Source organism: Triplophysa rosa, linkage group LG13, assembly GCF_024868665.1.
Source record: "Triplophysa rosa linkage group LG13, Trosa_1v2, whole genome shotgun sequence".
Taxonomy (NCBI): domain Eukaryota; kingdom Metazoa; phylum Chordata; class Actinopteri; order Cypriniformes; family Nemacheilidae; genus Triplophysa; species Triplophysa rosa.
In genome coordinates, this window is record NC_079902.1 from 3,855,911 (window position 1) to 3,876,378 (window position 20,468).

General features: G+C 38.4%; 1 protein-coding gene and 1 long non-coding RNA gene across 2 annotated transcripts; both read left to right on the top strand.

Moving 5' to 3' along the window:
• The first annotated feature begins 5,402 nt into the window (after nucleotides 1-5,402).
• Nucleotides 5,403-7,543, top strand: LOC130564166 (uncharacterized). The gene is made up of 3 exons (XR_008964211.1): nucleotides 5,403-5,445; nucleotides 6,489-6,525; nucleotides 6,645-7,543. It is a non-coding gene; the product is annotated as an uncharacterized LOC130564166 (long non-coding RNA).
• A 3,496-nt stretch (nucleotides 7,544-11,039) lies between these two features.
• On the top strand, nucleotides 11,040-14,448 carry rtn4rl2b (reticulon 4 receptor-like 2b). Its single transcript, XM_057349629.1, has 3 exons — nucleotides 11,040-11,204; nucleotides 12,194-12,420; nucleotides 12,503-14,448. The coding sequence occupies exons 1-3, from the start codon at nucleotides 11,147-11,149 to the stop codon at nucleotides 13,574-13,576; spliced, it is 1,359 nt and encodes a 452-aa protein (XP_057205612.1). The 5' UTR covers nucleotides 11,040-11,146; the 3' UTR covers nucleotides 13,577-14,448.
• Nucleotides 14,449-20,468: the final 6,020 nt, after the last annotated feature.

The following is a 20,468-nucleotide window of genomic DNA, read 5'->3' on the forward strand; positions in this document are numbered from 1 at the left end:
TGTCCAGCTATAGGCAGCTATGCAGTCCTGTTGATTTCTTTTACGAGTATGAACCACATCAGGGCCTGATGCTCTCCTCTTTAGCATGACTGCTACTGCACTCTCAGACAAAAAGGTACAAAAGCTGGGACGCTACCCTTTAAAAATGTACTAATATGTACAGCTACATTGTGTACCGGTATGTACCTTTAAAGGAGTCATCAGATGAAAATCCAAATTTTTCTGTTTAAGTGCTATAATCGGGTCCCCGGTGCATCTAGCAACCCAGAAAACATGAAAAACAAGATCCCAGTAAGTTTGTTTTGACGAGCCTTTCCCTGCAAGCATGTGAGAAATCGAGCCATTCAGATTTCGCTCCTGTTGTGACATAAAAGCAGGATCTTATTATAATATTACCACCCCTTAATCTACACAATTCCACCTGACAGCAGACAGCAGTGTACGTGACGCCATGGCTAAAGTTCGTGGACAACATGCAACATGCAATGTAGTCGCTGCACAGAGTCCTAACCTCGGAAGAGACAGGAGTGGATTTATTTTATTTTTAGTGGAAATCCATCAGAAACCATAAGTAAAAACCTGCTTGTTTGCGCGAATCACTTCAAGCCGGAGTGCTTTATCAACCTGGGACAGTACAAGCAGGATTAGCTTCAAAGTTGTTCCTCAAGAGGGATCGAGACCAACTGAACGAGACAAAGCTGCCGATGTAAGTAATATTTATCAAAACAGTCTAAATTGACGTACATGTACCGTGTATATATTTCCTGTGGCTCAGTGGTTAGAGCATGGCACTAGCAATGCCAAGGTCACGGGTTCGATCCCAGGGGATTGCACATAGCCAGAAACCAAAAAATGTGTAATACAATGCAATGTAAATCGCTTTGGATAAAAGCGTCTGCCAAATGCATAAATGTAAATGTATATAGGAGGATAACGTTAGCATATGATAGCGAAGGGAGCTAAAGTCATGGGCTAAATAGAACATTCAAAGCCAGTGTTAAATAACTCTATATTTATATGTTATTTGGCAAATGGACACTTGGAATTTAGCTGTATGTATATTAATACATTATGTGCATTAATATGTTCAGCTGCGGCAAACTGTTTGTTTTGCTAATGAAAAGGGGCGAACACCGCAGTTAGTTTCGTTTTAAACGTCTCAAATCATTCGTCCTTAGGCTGAAAAGTCTGTCACAGTATACTAGTTATGCTCTTATGTTGTGTGTGTAACGTTATAACTTGTCAACGACAAGTGCTAAAATCCACGTAATTCCGCTGAGATCTGCAGGTGCTCATTCCGTGGATTTTAGGCAAGCATACACGCACAATGTGAGCGCATTAGGATGCACTGTTTGCTGTGACGGGTTTTTTTAGTCTCCGGACGAATGATTTGAGACGTTTAAAACGAAACTGACCGCAGAGGAGTTCAGGAAACATAATTTAGCTAAACCGTTGCCGTGGCAGTACTACACGTGTGTTGTGTTGACAGGCCTGGACAGAAGGGGGGTGGGGTGTGCTGTAACTCATTATAATTTAGCGAGACATGCACCAAAACGGGTTGCTGTGAGCATAGCTGTTTTTGACGAAGCAAAAAGGGTTTTGTTTACACAGCCATTGAGTGTTTTTAAGCAAAATATGTTCCAGACATTTCATGAAGACCATAATAAATCATAACAACTTGTTGAAAATTCTCATCCAATGAGTCCTTTAAGGTACTAATATGCTGTCTTTAGGTGCAAAAGTGTACTTTTTTTGTTCTTTTGTATATCTTTTCTCTGAGAGTGTGTGATGTTAAAGTGATAGTTTACCCAAAAATGAAAATTCTGTCATCATTTACCCTCAGATTGTCCCATAATAGGGGAAATAAATACTATGGGAGTCAATGGGGGGATGAGACCTGCTTGGTTACTGACATTCTTACAAATATCTACCTTTGTGTTTAGCAGAACAAAGAAATTTATACAGAATAATTTGAGGGTGAGTAAATGATGACATAATTTTCATTTTCGGATAAACAATACCTTTCACTGTTCCTTAAAATTCCATTGGTCATCGTGACAATCATTTATTGTCTTCTGCTGTGGTCAGTCTTTATAGTTTGCTTAGTGCTTTGTTTATCCGTTTCTAAGCCTTTAATTAGAGCAATTGTCACTACGATCAGCATACAGAGCAGTGGTCATTCTATCCCTAATCTTCATCCAACCTGCTGACCTTTCTTTTTGTAGGCTAGCATCTGAAGAAATAGTTACTGTATAAATCGCAATTAACACATATTTGGAAAATAAAACAGGGATACAATTTTGTCTTAAACCTTGTAGATTATACAACAGGTTTGTTATTAGCTCAGCCAAGAGAGCAACAGGACTTGCTCTTTCTTTTACACACTCTTTGTCTTTCTCCCTTCACTCAGTATCATTCATTCTGCGTCATAATAGCTTGAGATATGACGTGCTGCCTCTGTTTAAAAATAGGGATGATTGAATGGACAGCAGATAGACAGATGAAGGAGGCAGTGAAACAGAAATGGAGGTGAATATTAGTCAGTTGACAGGCAGATGATAAGGCTCTACTCATCTCTATAATAAGAAGCATAGGTTTGTAGGAGTATAAAGCAATTGATTTCGACAGGAGAGACAAAAAGCAAGTCAGACTTCTAAATACAGTGGTAAACAGGAAGACACGATGTTGCAGGAGACGCTCTAAGGTACAACATCTGCACTGGTCTGACACACGAGTTATGAGTTATCTATACTGCGGTTTCTCTCTCCACATATCTCATATCACATAATTTCATTTACATTTGTCAGAATCAATTTACAGAGCATTTAGCATAAGCTATACATTTTATCAATACATACACAGTAGAGATTAAGATTTTAAAACAGTGATTACATATGGTTTATAAAAAGCATTTCTGTTCTTCAACCAGAGCTACGCAGCTAGAAAGTGTTCAACAGGAGGACAACAAATTTGTTTTCTAATAGTACAGGTTGGCAGTTGTCAAGGGGGGGATACTAATTAACACACACACACACTCTTCCAAAACCCTGTCTGTTGCTCTTTAGAGTGTGTCACTGCCCCGAGTGGTGAGGGGGAGTGTGGTCATCTGTTTGAACTTGCTTCATGTATGTGTGTCTGTATGTTCTCCCCACGGCCCCCTGTAGTGTTGAGAATGTTCAGTCATGACTGAGCTCGTGGGCTATGATAATTGTGAGTGTGTGTGCATGTTATTGTGTATGTAGCTTCTAGAAAGCAGACTTAAAACAAAAGGTTGATAATGACGAGGAGGGATCTGCTACTGTGAGTGTATGGCTCTGCAGGCTGTGCATCTCTTCCCCCATCGTCCCTTGTTCTAACCTTTGAATACTGAATAATGGCTGTAAGTTCGAGATGAAATTGTGCATTTTGTGTGTATAATGCTCAGTATTTCACCTGTTATTTTATATAGTCCGGTGAGAGAAAGGGCAAAGAGATCTAAACAAAATATGTGTATTATGACAACTTAGAGATACTGTATTTATGTGTACATGATGCACATGTTAGCATTTGGTAGAGTGGAGTGTGTTTGTTTGCACGTGTCATGACATGGGGGACACAGGTGTGTGTGTGCAGATGGACTGCATCATGCTGAAACTGGAACACACTGTGACCTCAGTCATGGTCAGGGTACAGAACTCTGACTCAATGCACCCACATGACACTCACACACAAATGCACAAATTTCTAACTATGTCACACAGACAGCGGCCTTATGTATTTACAGTGTACAATGAAAAGTAGCAAGGTGGACTTATGCACGTATGCCTGTATATTGAGGCCATCAAGACAACTGTCAAAATTAGATCCTGTTTGATTCCTAAAATCATATTAGATATATTTGTGTGATCAAAAACATCGGAATTTCGGAAAGTTAGAAAGAACTTATTTTGAAACCCTAAAAGATTTTCATGATATTAAAAAAATTATCTTATAAATTTATTTTATAACTCTTATTTCCACTAAATGTATGGATTATTGAGGCATCAGAGCCCTTTTTCTTCAAATCCTAAATCCTAAATAAGGTTCTTATAAATTCAACGTTTTAATAAGTTTCAGGACTAAAATCGTGGTTACTGGACAGGGTTCCAAGTTAGTATGGCTCACTAATACATCAACTTTGGCAGGCATCTTCTGAAAAAATTGCTAGATGATATTGACATTCAACTTTCAAACCTTTTACGAAATTCAGTGTCCCACTTGTCATAACAAATTTAAATACAGTCAGAAAGTCATTTCGATGCTAATTTTAGCATCATGCAAATGTCTTCAATGACATTTTTGTGTTATTCAACAAAAAAAAGAGCATCGAAGACCTAAAAGAGAACTCCCATAGGATGACATGAAAAGTTTGTATTTCTTTTTATATTATGCCCGCCTGGCTATTTGTCATAGCTGCATTTATTTATATAATAAGCTTGATCAAAAGCACATTACTTATTTAGTCCTCCAAGTTAGCCCACACGCTTAGAGTATTATGATAAACAAGACTCATTATATCTAGCATGTTTACGAGACTCGTTAAAAGCTTATTTTAATATTTTGTCACACACACACGGGTTTGTTTTTACACATTGTGGGAACTTTCCATAAACGTATTGGTTTTGTACTGTAAACCTCAACATTACATAACATAAACTTTTAGCTTTTTTATATTTTCAAATAGTTTAGTACGTTTATTAATTTCATTTTGAATGTAGGTGGGGCTTTATATCATTATGGAGACATTGTAAAAGAAACCCAGGGGACGGAGCCCGTCTACGGAGCCCGTCTAGTCACCCGTCGGAGAAAAAAAAAACAAGACCCGCAAATCCGTGGCCACAGTTTTGTAATTCGTTCCCTCAGTTTATAAAACCGTGCTCTCGGATTAATAAACGGTACCCACGAGTTTCCAATCCGTGCTCTCGGATTATTAAACTGTACCCACGAGTTTCCAATCCGTGCTCTCGGTTTTGTAAACCGTCCCCTCAGTTTTTGAAATTTGTTCCCACAAATTCATAATCTGTGCCCACGCTTTCGCAATCCGTTCGCACAGTTTTGCAAACTTTACTCGCGGAATTGAAGCCTCTGCATTTCATAAGAACAGAACAAGCTCCTGCACTGTAAAAAATGATGTGCTCAATAAGTTATGTTAACACATGTTTTTCCTTTGACTTAAGTCATTAAAATAATTGAACGAATTTCAACTTAATTTTCTAATTTGTAATAAATTCAACTATATATTTTATGTCAGTTTAACATAATTTAAATTCAAGTGACCTGGTTAAGTTGAATAGACGTAACATTTTAAGTTGAACTGTAACTGACAGGTTGATCGCATGGCTTACGCAGGGTTTTAATTTTGACAGTATTCAACATAGGAGTCTTTCGGGTTGGCGGAAGAATACTTAACATTACACAGTAGTTGAGGTAAGTGAATTTATAGCTTGTTAGGGAAATAATTGTTCATTTTTGGCAGAAGTAACTTGTTAATATAGAAATAAATTCCGTTTCAGCTATGTTCTTTGCATTATTTTTTACGAAGATGCGCTTACGTAACGTGTTTTATAGTAGTGTCGACGGTGTGTTATGCTGCCTTCGCACTCGTGCAATCACATTCTTTTTAGTCACAGAAAAGTTGACAAACCAAGTTTCTCTGTCTGCTATACATTATTAAAGTGGTCATGTTGATATATTTTAAGTGTATTGTGTCGTTATAAGCCTGCACCCTTCTTTGTGAAGGGCAGTGGCTGAGGCGCAAAAAAACCCCGCCTCGCACCCATTATAAGTGGTCTGTCAGTCATCTTGCCGATGAGTTGGTATTCATTACTGATTTAAAAATACTTGCATGTTAAATGTAATATCAGATAACGTGTAAGTTAATTGTATTCATTCTTTTATCGACCGTGCATCCCAAGCTAGGCTAACATTATTTACCCACCTAAGATATGATTGTGCTTACGAGCTAACGTTAATCGTTGCCGCGTAAGTTAACTTTACTGGTAACGTTAAAGATGCTGATCTATTAGCGAACATGTGAAATAAACGTAATATGATTTCTGAGACCTCATTTTAAACGGTCTCTCTGTTAACTTTGTTAGTTTGTGAAAGAATATGCGCCTATGAAGTAATAACAGTTTTACGCTCTTTTCTTTGGAAAGTACTAACTTAACTTTCTTGATTTTAATACTAAGCTTTGTATTGTTTATTTATTGTTAGCTAATGCTCTAAAATTTTCAAAAGTGCTGAAAAGTGGTCACGTGAGAGCGGTGCTTGCCAAAGAGGGACGGCAGGGCACAAAAAAACATAATTGGGGAGCTATGTAATTCACTTTATAATAATGAACTTTAGAAGCTAAATATGACCTTTTTATAGGCCAGTAGTTGATGTTTTTGTGTGCTAGTCTCACTATTATTTTTACTGGTAAAGTACTAGTGAGTTACTCCAGAATAATAAATGTTCTTTTTTTACAGATTCACATTGTTGACTGCTAGCCTGTGATCATATGAAGTTAGTTGCAACTTCAAACAATATTTTGTTTGCTTAAAAGAGAAACTGTGAGTTGCCATTTTGTGGATTGCACTTTTAGATCTGGGGTAACCCACAATCATTAATTTTTTTTTTTACAGATTTACACTGTTGACTGCTAGCCTGTGATTATATGAAGTGGACTTGTAAGTTTAGCAATTTTGTTACATACAGTGAAAAAACAATTATTTCTCATTACAAAAACAGTCACGGACGTGGAAGGCGGGGTTTCGTCTGTATTTACTCCTCTTGTTTAACTATCTTACCTTCCCTTGTGGACTTTTCACGACATAAAAGAGCACAGAAAAGGAGCCATTCCAACTGAGAGAATTATTTGTGAACTTTGTAGTTTTTCTGAGCCGTGCAACATCAAACAATATTTTATTCATTTAAAGAGACATCTGCTGAAAAGAGAAACTGTGAATTGCCCTTTTGTGGACTGCACATTTAGATCTGGGGTGGTTTCTACTTTCACTGCTCATCGGAGTCGTTATCATCATTCATCAACATTAGAACATTTCAAACCTGACCTTGTAACTTTTGAATATTTGCCTGTAACAAGGGATGAACAACTTGAGGATTCAGTTTCATCAGATTTATTAGAACCTGAAGCGGAACCCGAACCTGAACTTCAGTTGGGTCATGAGGCCATTCAGCTGAGAATTGCTTCCCTTTTCCTTCGGATGCAAGCACATGTGTCTCAATCAGCATGTGGCCCATGTTTGTTCTTGTAATCTTATGCTATGTACAAGTAGTATAACACACACACACTCCTTGTTTGAATACTGTTGTTTCATATTCCTCAAGTAAAACACATACACACATAAACACATGTGTTTCCCATGTTTAAATACTGTTGTTTGCTACATCTGAAGTAAATCACACTGATATTCACACATTTGTTTCTTATGTTGGAATACTGTTGTACTCTTAAGTAACACTAATATACACAAACACTGAATTTGTTTCTCATGTGTCAATACGGTTTTATTATATGAAGTGTATTACACTAATATACACTAAAATATATGAATTTGTTTCCAATATCGAAATACTGAAATGTAAAAAAAATAAAGAATGTTGCTTCAAACAGTGGTGGTGTTAATATAATTTTCATACATTTAAAAGTTTACATTATCATACCTAGAAAATAATGTTAACATTTTTTAAATAGTTAACAGAATGCATATTAGTAATTTATGTGGTTTTAAATTTACATTGCTAAATTGAAACAGCAAATAATGTTTAGTTATGTCAACTTACAAAAAGCAATTCAGCACCAGATAATTTAAAATAATAAGTTCAAATGACTTATGAAACCAAGTTGACTTAACTCATAAATGTAAGGCAGCTTTTGAACTCAAGTTTTTAAGTTGAAACGGGTAATATTTTTTTACAGTGTGCAGGAACATTAACGAATATTGTATAGGCTACTGTTTTATTTTAGATCATATTATAAATTGACTTAATGTGTTTACACACACGTGTGTTAACAGCAAAGCACGTGTTCATCAAAGTTGGTTTGACATTAAACGTTCAATATTCGTGAATTTAGGGACCGTCTCGTTACATACACATTATAATACATGTTTTCAACTTCAATAGCATTTAAAGCCACAAAACTAACTGTACAGTGAAACACATAGGAATATTTGCATATGGTTTGACGGTTTTCTTAATAAATATCAATAATCCATGGAAACATGTATTTTAATGTGTATGTATCTTTAGAGATGGTCCCTAACTTCACGAATATCGAATGTCCAACGTCAAACCAACTTTATGCCAGTCCGCGTTTCTCACGCACAACGGAACAATCTGTCTGCTGCAAATATAACACCTTTTTTAATAACATACTATTTTATCATTTTTAGTAACTACCTATTTCGTCTACAGTTCTGATGAGTTTTAATTAATGTGTTTGAAATAAAACTAACCTGATCATAAAATATTTCAGGAGCTGGTTTTTTGGATGTTTATATAAAAAGTGACATATAATTGCTTTACAGAACGTTATACTAAATGTTAAACCTAATATTCAATTACAATATCAAGGGGAATAATTAAAATTAACCTTTATGTTTTTTTTGCCATTGTGCAGCTCTAAAGAGAAACAAATGTGTATTCTATATCTCTATTGAAAAGGGGTCCTGGCATTTAAAAGGTTTGGCACAGATAACCGTGCATCACAATCTTCCAAAGTCCATGTGTTTATTTGTAATGTAAGTTCACAAGGACTTTAAGAATAAAACCTAATCAATGTTATAATCAGGGGCTTAGCCAGAACTTTTTTTTAGAGGTGGCCAGGTAAGACCCAGTGATTTTATTAGGGTGACCAAAAAATCCTTACAGACAGAAATTCTTTAACTTCTACTGTAATTAACACCAATTCTTCATTACACATAGTTTGCTGGTCAAAAACATACACAAAGAACGTAAAGTAAACAATTTATTTGCAATGCTTTCATGTGCTAACATTATTTTAAAATAATTTGCTAGTTATCATTTGCAGTAAGTTAGCATTTTGCAGTACCCCAATTTAAACTTTCGCGAAAATATAATGAATGAATGAAATCCAGTTAAACAAGACTGATTTTACTGACCTGGGGCCGGCTGCACCAGCTGTGCGTAAGTTACAATTTAGCCTACTGTAGTTTTGACTTAAACGGGCTCTAAGTTACAACTTACGCACTACAAAATATTTTTGAGTTGCACCATTCAACTTAGTTGAAGCGTAATGTTATGTATAAACTAAATATTTATGGAAGCCTCCTATCAGGAATAACTGTAGGAATAAAATCGCATACTCTCTGAACTAAGAGAATAAGCTCTTGTTTCACTCAACATTCTTCAATGATTTACACACATGATAATGCTGACATTTACAGTCACTTACCTTTTAAAATAGAGAACATTATGTGATGACATTTAATTTTTGACTGCTCTAACACGAACCATCCTAGCGCGCCTCCGTGTGTGTATAGCTGCCTGTGTTGTGCACGTCAAAATGAAATAATCTTCTTTTTATTTAATTGGAGGTTGGCAGTAAAATGAAATCACCCATATTGCATGTCATTTATTATTGCATTAAGTAGGCGGTATTGTTTTAAACAGCATTTGTTTATTATATTTACTTTTAAATATGTTATTCATGAAAGGTAGTATTCTATATACCGATTTTACCGTTATTATGTGAGGTAAAATAAGTTTAAATCAAGAATGTTTTGAAATTCACAACATTTCAACACAACTTTTTCTCACGAATTTAAAGGCTGCTATTGGACTGTTGAAGGTAAACGTCATATTATGCGACTATGCATTACTTTACGGAGAGCTTATGATAGCTACGTTCTGCCTTAAAACCAAATGGTGCAACAGAATAACTACAGATTACAGATTTAGTTACAAACTAGCTAGTAGTTACTAAGCCTCTAGTGTGGACTTTACGTTCACGTTTAAGAAAGAACTTACGAATGGCTGGTGCAACCCTACCCTGAGCCTTCTGCTCGTCACGCGATGAACTTCCATGGTACACAGACAGTACACTGTCACGAAGCGAAGAGGTTAGCAGCTGTTCAGATAATAGCGCTCCGACTGTTTGTGTCAGTGCGTCAGCGTATGACATCATATTAACGCGAGAGTAATGTCCTCGCGTTACTTTCAGTGCATACACTAAATGATCTGCGCAGCACTCTGTAAACTCCGACACGCATCTTAAAACTGCTTCGCACAACAGAGGTGGCCAGATAGGTGGCCATCCATCATTCAGGGGTAGCCGTTGCCACCCATGGCCACCATGTAGCTACTCCCCTGGTTATAATAATTACAGAAAAGCTCAAAAGACGTCTTCCTGTTGTGTACTTGTGCTTCAATATTCCAATGTGGAGCTCGCATTGACTTGTGTGCGTTGTTTTTGCATGTTCATGTTTTTATTGTTTTAACTAATTGACAATAGATATGCGCATTGTCTGTACAATTAACTAATACTTTTTAATTCATGAAAAAAATCCAGACATATAATTAATGTACATTGACATAATTCTTATTTAAGATGTTCATTTATTTTAAACGTTTTAGGTAAAAATGTGGGAACGGATTGCGAAAGCGTGCGCACAGTTCACGAGTTTGTGGGTACAGATTTCAAAAACTGAGGGGACGGTTTACAAAACCGAGAGCACGGATTGGGAATTCGTGGGTACAGTTTATTAATCGAGAGCACGGTTTTATAAACTGTGGGAACAGTTTAAGAATTGGTGCGTACGGTTTTTTTAACTGAGGGAACAAATTACAAAACTGTGGCCACGGATTTGTGGGTCTTGTTTTTTTTCTCCGAGGGTGACCAGACGGGCTCCGTAGAAACCTGTTCGTACACGCGCTGCCCAGTTTCCTCCTCCCCCCCGCCTCCGAGCATTTCGCCCTCGCATGCGTTACGTATGAGAGAATCCGCTGCCTCCCGCCTCCGCGAGCAGCCGGCGCTAGAGTATAAACGCTCGCGGGATGCGAGTCGCTCTTCAGTCGCAGTCGACTCGAGCACCAGAGCTGACCGGCAGCGCAGATAGCGGGCACGCGCTTAGGCTAACTCGCGCTCGGTTTGGATTTTGGGATGGAAACTCGTTCGGCTGCGCGCAGCATTCGCGCCTCCAACACTCTTACCTTCAAGAGTAAGTAGCAGCTTTATGTCATTAGTTTCATTTATACTTAAGGATTTATAATGCACTTGCACAAAATGAATGCTTATACCTTCTGAAATGTATAAGTTGGTAGGTCTTTGTGTTAATTGTTAAAAATCTAATAATGTCATGCTATAAATTTTACAAGACGCTTACAATACAGCTCTTTTAAAGAGAAAACAAATGTAGCCTATTTTTAACAATCAATGCCCTTGAAAAATGCCATCCTTCAAAAAAAAAAATTCCTACAGTTGAAACTAAAAAAAGCCGTGGTTACTATACTTTTACCACAAAAAAACATGGTTAATTTTCATAAGGGCGTTATAAACAGTGTTTACCAGCTGCAAAGCATCAACACTGACTTTATGAAACTGTTGAGGGTGATTTTCAAACAAAACTTGCAAACATTCATACAGTTATGTATTTAATTTTCCACATTAGTCCGTTTGGTCGATAGATTAGTACACCTTGTCTTGAAACAGGTCATGCAGTGACCAGGTCACGGGTCAGGTAATAGGAAAATCTTGCGCAAGCAACATGAATGGACACAACATGATTTATTCACACCATGCGTGTCTTTAAGCATTGCATTATTGTGCAGTGTCACGAAACCCCACGAGGTCCCTTAAATATTCATGCGCTGAAGTAATTTAATCAGGTTCAGTTTCACGAACCTGAAGATAATCCAACCTTTTTGTTTCACGCACTCTTAGGCACTATTTTGGTATGTCCTGGATGGACATGGACAGCAGCGGTATATGATTCTTTGATACAGAATATCTGGATATCAATTTAGATTTCTTCTCAAATTGCAGCTTTTTGTGTTAATCAGAGCATATTGTTGACAAAGTGTTTCCTCGTGTCTGCATGTCTCCAAAACTTCAGTAACAACCTTTTTACTGTACATGATCACATGACCATCTTGTGCAAACCTCAACAACATGTTTTCAACCCGCTTCTCCATCCTTCTCTCTCCACAGGTGGTTTGTCTCTCTGGTTGGTGGTGTGGCTGTTGGCATGTCGCTGTGCACCGGGTCAGGCATGTCCCAGGCTGTGTGTATGCTACCACACACCAATGACGGTCAGCTGCCAGTCTCAGAACTTCACCTCTGTTCCTGCTGGAGTACCCTATGACTCCCAGCGTGTATTCCTGCAGAACAACCGCATCACTGAGCTCAGAGCTGACTCCTTTGGTTTTGAGACACAGGTGAAATATGTGATCAATTGCATTTTTGTGTAAGTATATGGAATGAGTAAATATTTAAAAATTTTATGCACTGTATCCACAGGTCCTATGGCTGTACTCTAATAACATCTCATGGATCGAGGCAGGGGCGTTCAGTAATCTGCGTGTACTGGAGGAACTGGATTTGAGTGATAACCCATCACTGCGCAGGCTAGACGGGGGTGCCTTCAGGGGGCTGGAGCGTTTGCAGAGCCTACACATGCACCGCTGCCACCTAAATGAGCTGCCTGCCGATCTCTTTCATAAGCTCTATAGCTTACAGTTCCTCTACTTACAGGAGAACCAGCTCACCAACCTTCCTGATGGCCTCTTTTCTGACCTCGTCAACCTCACCCATCTCTTCCTGCATGGCAATCGCATCCGAACCCTGTCTGAAAATGCCTTTCGGGGCCTGGTGAATCTCGACCGACTACTTCTGCACGACAATCGCATCCGGCAAGTCCATCGCCGAGCCTTTCGCGACCTGGGCCGCTTGACCATCCTCTATCTCTTTAACAACTCTCTGCAGGAGCTTCAAGGCCAGGTGCTGAAGGACACATCGTCAGTGCAGTTCCTCAGGCTCAATGCCAACCCCTGGACCTGCGGCTGTGAAGCAAGGTCACTCTGGGAGTGGTTCCGCAAAGCTCGGATCTCCAGCTCAGACCTGACTTGCTCTTCACCAGCCCCTCGTAAAGGCCAGGACCTGAGGTTCTTGCGAGAGCTTGACTTTGCCCTCTGCCCATTGCCTGACCCAGGATCCCTGGCTGGCACTACAACCACCACCTTCAGCACCAAGACACGTTGGTGGTTCTCTAAGAACAAACCAGCCTCATCATCCAAGAGCCTTTTTCACAAGAGTAAGGAGACGGTAAAGGCCTTTCCATTTACCTCCATCAAAAGTCCTTCATTGTCCTCCTCATCCAAGTACGACCTCACAGAGGAGGAGGCTGCCTTACCCAAGCTAGAGCCTGAAGAGTACTGGGCAAACTATGGCAATGAGGATGCAGCCTCAGTCCGCTGTTTCGAGCTAGAGTGTCCACCAGGTTATGACTCTCCCATTCTCTCCTCCTCAGCATCACTTCTATCCTTCCTTTCGCTTACAGCACTGACTCTCTCTTTCCATCTGCTCTTTGGCTGAGTTTTCGTTCTCTTTCTTCTGTTATGCTACAATCCCTTTCCCTTGCGGCCGGGCATAGACAGATGCATAGAAGCCACACAGAGAAGGGAGACAAGACTGAAACAAAAAGCAAGTCTGAAAAACACATCTGCAGGTGCATGTTGCAACACTCTCTTGCAAAAACACAACAGAAACAGGGCTACTGCGTTCATGCGGGCACTCCCAGCAGTTTTTGGAACATCAAGTCACATCCTCCTCTAAAGTCAGAGAACAAAAGACAAGCAGAGGATGGATGGATGGTGAGGCAGTGATGTGGGTGGGTAAATGAAACTACATGGTCTAGTAAGATGCAATTGACACTAGGTTGTCAAAGAGAGTGCATACAAAAACTCTCATACAGCAAATGAGAATGTAAATAATTAATGATCATCACAGTCAATATAAATAGGAACATATACTGTACATGCTCACACACATACTTGAGACAGATGTCTCCAGAACATGTAAGAGACTGTGGATTACAGACTTTTGGGGAATTGTTGGCTACTGTCTAATAATTCAAGCACATCACACTGATAAAAGAATGACACGTTGATGGTTTTCATGTTGATTATCAACAGTTAAATTACTGTGATAAGTACTTCAGGTTGTGTTAGTTAACACGAGCCGTACCAGGAACTTTGGGTATCAAGTAAAGTTAGGAAAGGAAGTCAATGTTTAATTCAAGAACTCAGAAACCACTTGGGGTGAGAAACTGTGTTTTCTGTGTGCGTATAAGGTATCCCAGAGTCTTTCTCTTTGAGCAAGTATTCAGCTGTGTGCAGAAAAAAAGGTAAAACAGATAATGCTCTCTGTCTACAAAAACTTGTAAATAAACCATCATCAATAAATATTCAAACGTTTGTGTGTTTTATTGCAGTATTTCACTTGTGTGTGGGTCTGTGTATGAGCTTAAACTTTGACCAGATGGTGAACTAAGAAATTTCACTCCTACATCCAACCCAACTTTAAACTTCTTACTACATTTTTGTGAGCCCTTATACATAATAACGTTGGGTTATATATAATACTTATCTTTTGATTATAAGTTTTTTTTGAGTATTTTGAGTTTCTCCCCTTATATCTCATAAGAAACTCACCATAAACAAAGCAAGTATAGACCAAAACTGTGTTAATCACAGTTTTTCTTACATTAGGAGATTTAATTAACTTATTAGTTCATTTAAGGTGCAATCCATTGAATGAGTGTTGAAAACCTTCAAATTACAACTAATCGTTTTTAATAACTTCAAAAAAAAATTAAGTTTTTATAATGTAGTAACACACACATTTCACTATTTAAAATGTGTATTGGTCAATCTGAAGTACCTTTAATGTGTTTAATTTTTTTATGGAAGACGGATGCCTTTTTGTAACAGGATTGAAAGTAACAGGACTTTTTAGCATAGAAAAATGTATATTTTTAAAATAAATACCTTCCAAGGAATAGATTGACACTGCCACTTGTAGCTTATAAAATATGCAGAAAAGAAAAAAATAACTTTTTTTTCTGTGGCCCTTAGAAGATCCAGTTAAAGATGAGGTAACACACCGTTCCTGCCAATCTCATATTAATCTTGAGTACTTATACAGTAGTATTGCATACTTATATCTTCAAATGGTATTTAGTTTGATCAAATTTATAAAAGAGATACAGCTGTATGATTATTTCCAGAAAAAAGACGAGCGCCTCAAGGTGTGCAGGGGGTGCAGAACTACAGCACGAGTACACAATACATCGTTGCATTGATTCACTATAAGTTTATGTTGTCAGGTTTGGTAAGGCAGAACCCAGGCGCAGGCAGACGAAGGGTTAACAAAAAATACTTTTATTAAATAAAATAAAAACCCACGATGGGGAAAACACGAATAACAAAACAAGAATGCAAACTAAAACTTCCCACAAGGGGGACAAAACAAACAATGTTCAAGAATCAAAATAATAATTCCAAAACACGACTAGGGAATGGTAAACAGGAACAAGGTAAACAGGAACAGGGTAATCCACAAGGTGACATGACACACGTAAACGAGAAAGGCATACAATGAACCGACACGGGACAAAGCGAACTGGGGCTAGAAGTAGGGAAACACTAACGAGGAATGATTGCACAAGGAAGGTGACGGGCAGGTGACGGGAATGAAAGACTAAGGGAAACTAGCGGGAAGATTACACGGGGCAGGTGAGGGGAATGAAACACTAATGGGACGCTAACTGAGAAACAAGGGGGTGGGGCCAAGAGACGAGACACCGGAGAGAATGCATGACACGTCAAAACAAAACAATGCCATGCTCCTCTCCACATTAAACATGTAGGTCTGTCATAATCCTGCCACAAGACTCGAAAATCATGACAAGAAGAGGCAGGACCATGCCAGAACCCCCCTTAAAGAACGCCCCCAGGTGTTCCCTAAGGGAGCACACTAACATGACAAGACCGACAGATATGAGGACAGACACCATAAACATAGAACAGAACAAACTAGGGGCAGAGCTGACATGACAACAAAGGGGTTAGGGTTGGACAACAAGATAAACATTAACAGGAAGGGAGGAGGGGGAATGGGCATGACAAACTTGGGAACACTATGCTTGGGCGGGACAGGAGGCAGGGACTTAGGAGGGGCTGGGGCTTGCTGGGGAGTGCGGATGATGCACATATTTTTATACTGGCCGCGTTTCTGGAGTCGCGGCTCTCTGCAAATATAACTTACGAGTGTGAGCCACGGGAGATGGTGAGAAAGCGGCACATCCTGCGTTTTCCATGAGTTTTAGATGTTAATGGCCCCTAAACAATACACACCTTCGGCAAGCATTTCTTAATTTCTTCCAAAAAGTGTTTTTTCGCAAATTAAGCCTATGCCAAATTTAGATACCATCTAGCCTAACCACAGCAAAAACTATTGACTAACAAATATAAAGTTCAAACGTCATTAAAGACAAGTGAATAAGAACTATATCTCTCTTTCGGGTTGTTTCCGTTATCAGGGGTCACCACAGCTGTTTTTAGGCTGCATGCAGTCTGTAAATAAGAACAAATGCACAAAAAAATGAAAAGCTATAGCACATAATATAAATAAACAGAACAAATTAAACATTGCTTTAGGTTTTTAGGCTCAATGGTGTTCCGATACAGATACAATCAAATGCAATAATCAAAATGCAAAATAATATTTTCAGATAACACAATGCATATTCCTCACTGTGTTACATATAAAAATGAAATAACTTAACTGACTGTTTTCCAGGATACTCGTCAAGTCTGGTATTTTGACATACTTCTGTATGTAACGTTATTTGTCCCTTCAAGCACAAGAACTCACGGAAAGAAAGGAAGAGAGAGGTCTGAGGCGCGGTCTGATTGGACAAGTCACAAACCCGTCAACTGTCTCGAGCGTCTTTCGGGCTATCGGGCACTCGCATGAGCCCTGAGCTAACTAGCTTTCTAACCTTAGACAAGAGAAGTTAAGTGACATCAACCATCATATGCTTTTTTTACTTTAAAGTGTTAAATAGGTATTTACCGTTAAGAGGATGACGACAGTGAAAACATAAGCACTATTAAGCAGCTGTATGCAGAAATTGTAAATCTAATGAACAAAATAAGCACATGCAGTTTACACATGAACGCGACAGGAGATGACAGAAAAACATACTGGAACAAGCGGACTCGTGACTCATCTCAGAAATAAAAATTTGTATTTCTTCTTTGACAGCCGCAAGGCCGCATCAAACACTGTAAGTGTGTGTTAGAAGTCTGGAATGGTGAGAAAACGTTGTCCTTCGTACGATTTTTTTTGTCTTTAAACCAACCTTTTAGGTCTTTAGCCGGTAAAGTTTAAATCGTGTCTGGCTAGTGCGTGGAGAGAAGGCGGTCTTTTGTGGCTCCTCGAAGGCCTTCAAACATGAGCGTCTACACCACAAACACAATCCGGTCGAATGCGTTTTCGACTTCTGTAAGTGGTAGAAAGTCGACAAGCTCAAAACGTTTCACACGCCGTTTACACCTGTATTTAACGTCGTCCACTTGTGATACAATTGCACAGGTGAAGGCTACAGAGGGCGTGCTCTTTCACTTGCTGGATGACACGTGGTCATGCTTTTCCGGGAGAATTATCCAATAAGGGACTAAGAACCCTTGTTACGAAACGGGAATCCATGTTCGAAAAAAACTTTCCGAAACCTCTCTGAACCCTGGCGGAGTGAATCGAGCACAGAAATACTACGTCATACGTTCAACTCGTTTTTTGACAAGTTGACCATGTTAAGCTTGAGAAGCCAGGACATTTAACAGTGTAAAGAAGTCAGAATGCATGAAATAGCATGTTACTGCCACTTTAACGAAACTTTCTGTTGAAAATGTGTGTTGTGGAATCTCTTATGGTTTTAGTGGGTGGGTGGTTGGTGATCTAGGGACACAACTAAAACATGTATGAATTAAATTGATTATGAAATAAAACTATACTTATATATATGGCATATATTGGATATGGAGTCACACAAAAATGCAAAAAAAAAGTTTTAAGAAAAGATGTGGGACAATTTGCTTCATAATAAAATGCAAGTTAAGTTAAAGCTGCAGTAAACGATTTCTGTTGAAAATTTTAATTCACACCCAAACAAACAATTTTGTGAGTGTTGATGCAGATGTCTGTTCTGTGTGTGTTAGATCTTATTTGCACATACCCCCTGTGTGAATAGGAGAAAAAACAAAGTTTTTATCAGATCCACCTTTCGTTTTGTTGTTTCACCGAACAAAGATTTGCTGTTGTTGTAATGTTAACTGGAGTAACAAATAGTTTTGAGAGTCACTGTTTATCTGGAGCTCGTGTCCTGCTATTACAGTATATACTCTCATGTCATCTGCACTGGTTTGATCATGTGCATAATTATTTTGCTTGGCCCTTTTGCTTTATCTATAATAGACATGTCCATTTCATGTGTGGCATGTGGTTTCTTTTACTTAAGAATGTGTTTGTGGGTGTCGATTTCAAATATCAACAGCGTTTCTCAGAAATTGCTGAATGAACCTTTACGTCCATTTAATATAGATAGACTGAAATGGAACCCGTTCGGTGGAAAGGTCCTTAAGCAACAACTTGTTAGATGATTCTCTTTAAATTCTTTGGAAGATACATACAGTATTTATGTATTTTAGTAGAATCTTTATATAATCTTTTGATTTTACTTTAAGCACAGTTTGTGACAGTTTCTAAACCTCTAGAGGACATGACTCATCTCAGGAGGGATTTCTAAGCAGGACACAACTTGTTACATTAAATGTCATTGTTGCTTGGGAAAGACAATAAAAATAAAGAGGTCTCATTAGGATTTTACTTTTCTACAGGCATAAAGTATGTGTGCTCACAATCCGAATGATTTTCCGGAAGTTTCTCTACCTAAGACGCATTTGCTCTATTCTCCCACAGAGCGCTGTTTGTTCTACACTTTCTGTTCATTGTTCTTCTTTCTTGTATGTCAATCAAAATCACTAAAGCATTCATGAGCCGGCCATTCATTCATCTCCAGTTTCCTAAATCTCATCATCTCCTCACACGCTGCCATTCTCTCTCCAGATGGTTCTGTTTTCATGGAACGTGTGTTGGCGGGCTTGTGACGTGCATCATCAGTCGTGTGTCAAGCATGAGAGAGTGCAAGTGAGAGAGAGAGAGAAAGAAAGAGAGTGTAATTTTTCATTTGACAAGAACCATAACCAGAGACGGCTAATTTTAGGGACAAACAGAATGTGGGGTGAGATGGATATCATCTGTTAGGTGTGTGAACAGTATGCTAGGGACAAACAAGGTCAAACTTGAAGAAACAAGGTATGTCACTTGCATAGATGCTCTACAAGTCTACAGTGTTAACAGGTAATGTTACTGTAAGTGAACAGTATAAGAGCAAAACACACTTTATGAAAGTACATTAACACACATTTACTTATAAGCACTTTTTTAAACCTTTAGATCATTTTAGGTGAAAACATTTTCAAATGAAAATGAGTTCAAATGAAAAAATATTTTTGATTAAAAATGAAGTCAGTAGACAATTCAACAGGACAAACACAATGTTGCTATATAGCCTAATAGACTTAAATATTCTGTGTTTAAAACTAACATCAAGTTTGTTTATTAATAGTTATAAGCTCAGTTTACTTCAACAATCCACTCTTAGGACATTTTCACCTGCCAAAACTATACTGCTAAAGAATGAAATACATTACAGCTTTGGAACTTTAACCAAAATAGAAGCTTTAAATTAGTGCTCAAAATGGCCCACTTTGATTATAAAAAATGGGTATGAAATGTAATGAAATCATAATCATAAATTATAATTTATGTTTTGTGATAATTGGCAGCATGGCTGTCAGATGCTATCAACAGAGTTTAACTAATTTATACTCAGAAATTATATTATTTGAAAACATATGGAGGAAGAAATACAATAACATCAAGTGTAGAGTATAGAGTGATCATATACTGCAGAGCGTGTGATCATGGGGACTTGGCATGAATGAGTTCGGGGTGATTAAGACACTGCGTCAGCAGCGTGGGGGCTGCACCCTTTCTCTCATCCCCACTAAACTTCTGTTCTTAACTCAAAATACTCCTGCCAGAAGGCACCCATACAGAGAGAGAGAGAGAGAGAGAGAGAAAGAGAGAGAGAGAGAGAGAGAGAGAGGGGGGGGGTTAGGTATCCAAGGTATCCGAAATAACAATAATTTTACAGACATGTTATGGTTTGCGTCAGGTGTTAATTATACATTATTTGTTCATCACTTTGTCCAAATCAGATAATCTGTATTTGATCATGCAGCTCACAGTGATTAAATCAAATCTCTTTTTCTGTCCAGTAGTCTATTTTTGACTGGCA

Coding starts and splice junctions, on each gene's coding strand:
- rtn4rl2b (XM_057349629.1), top strand. CDS start 11,147: ATGGAAACTCGTTCGGCTGCGCGCAGCATTCGCGCCTCCAACACTCTT. Junction 11,205..12,193: donor CAACACTCTTACCTTCAAGA/GTAAGTAGCAGC, acceptor CTCTCTCCACAG/GTGGTTTGTCTCTCTGGTTG. Junction 12,421..12,502: donor CCTTTGGTTTTGAGACACAG/GTGAAATATGTG, acceptor CTGTATCCACAG/GTCCTATGGCTGTACTCTAA.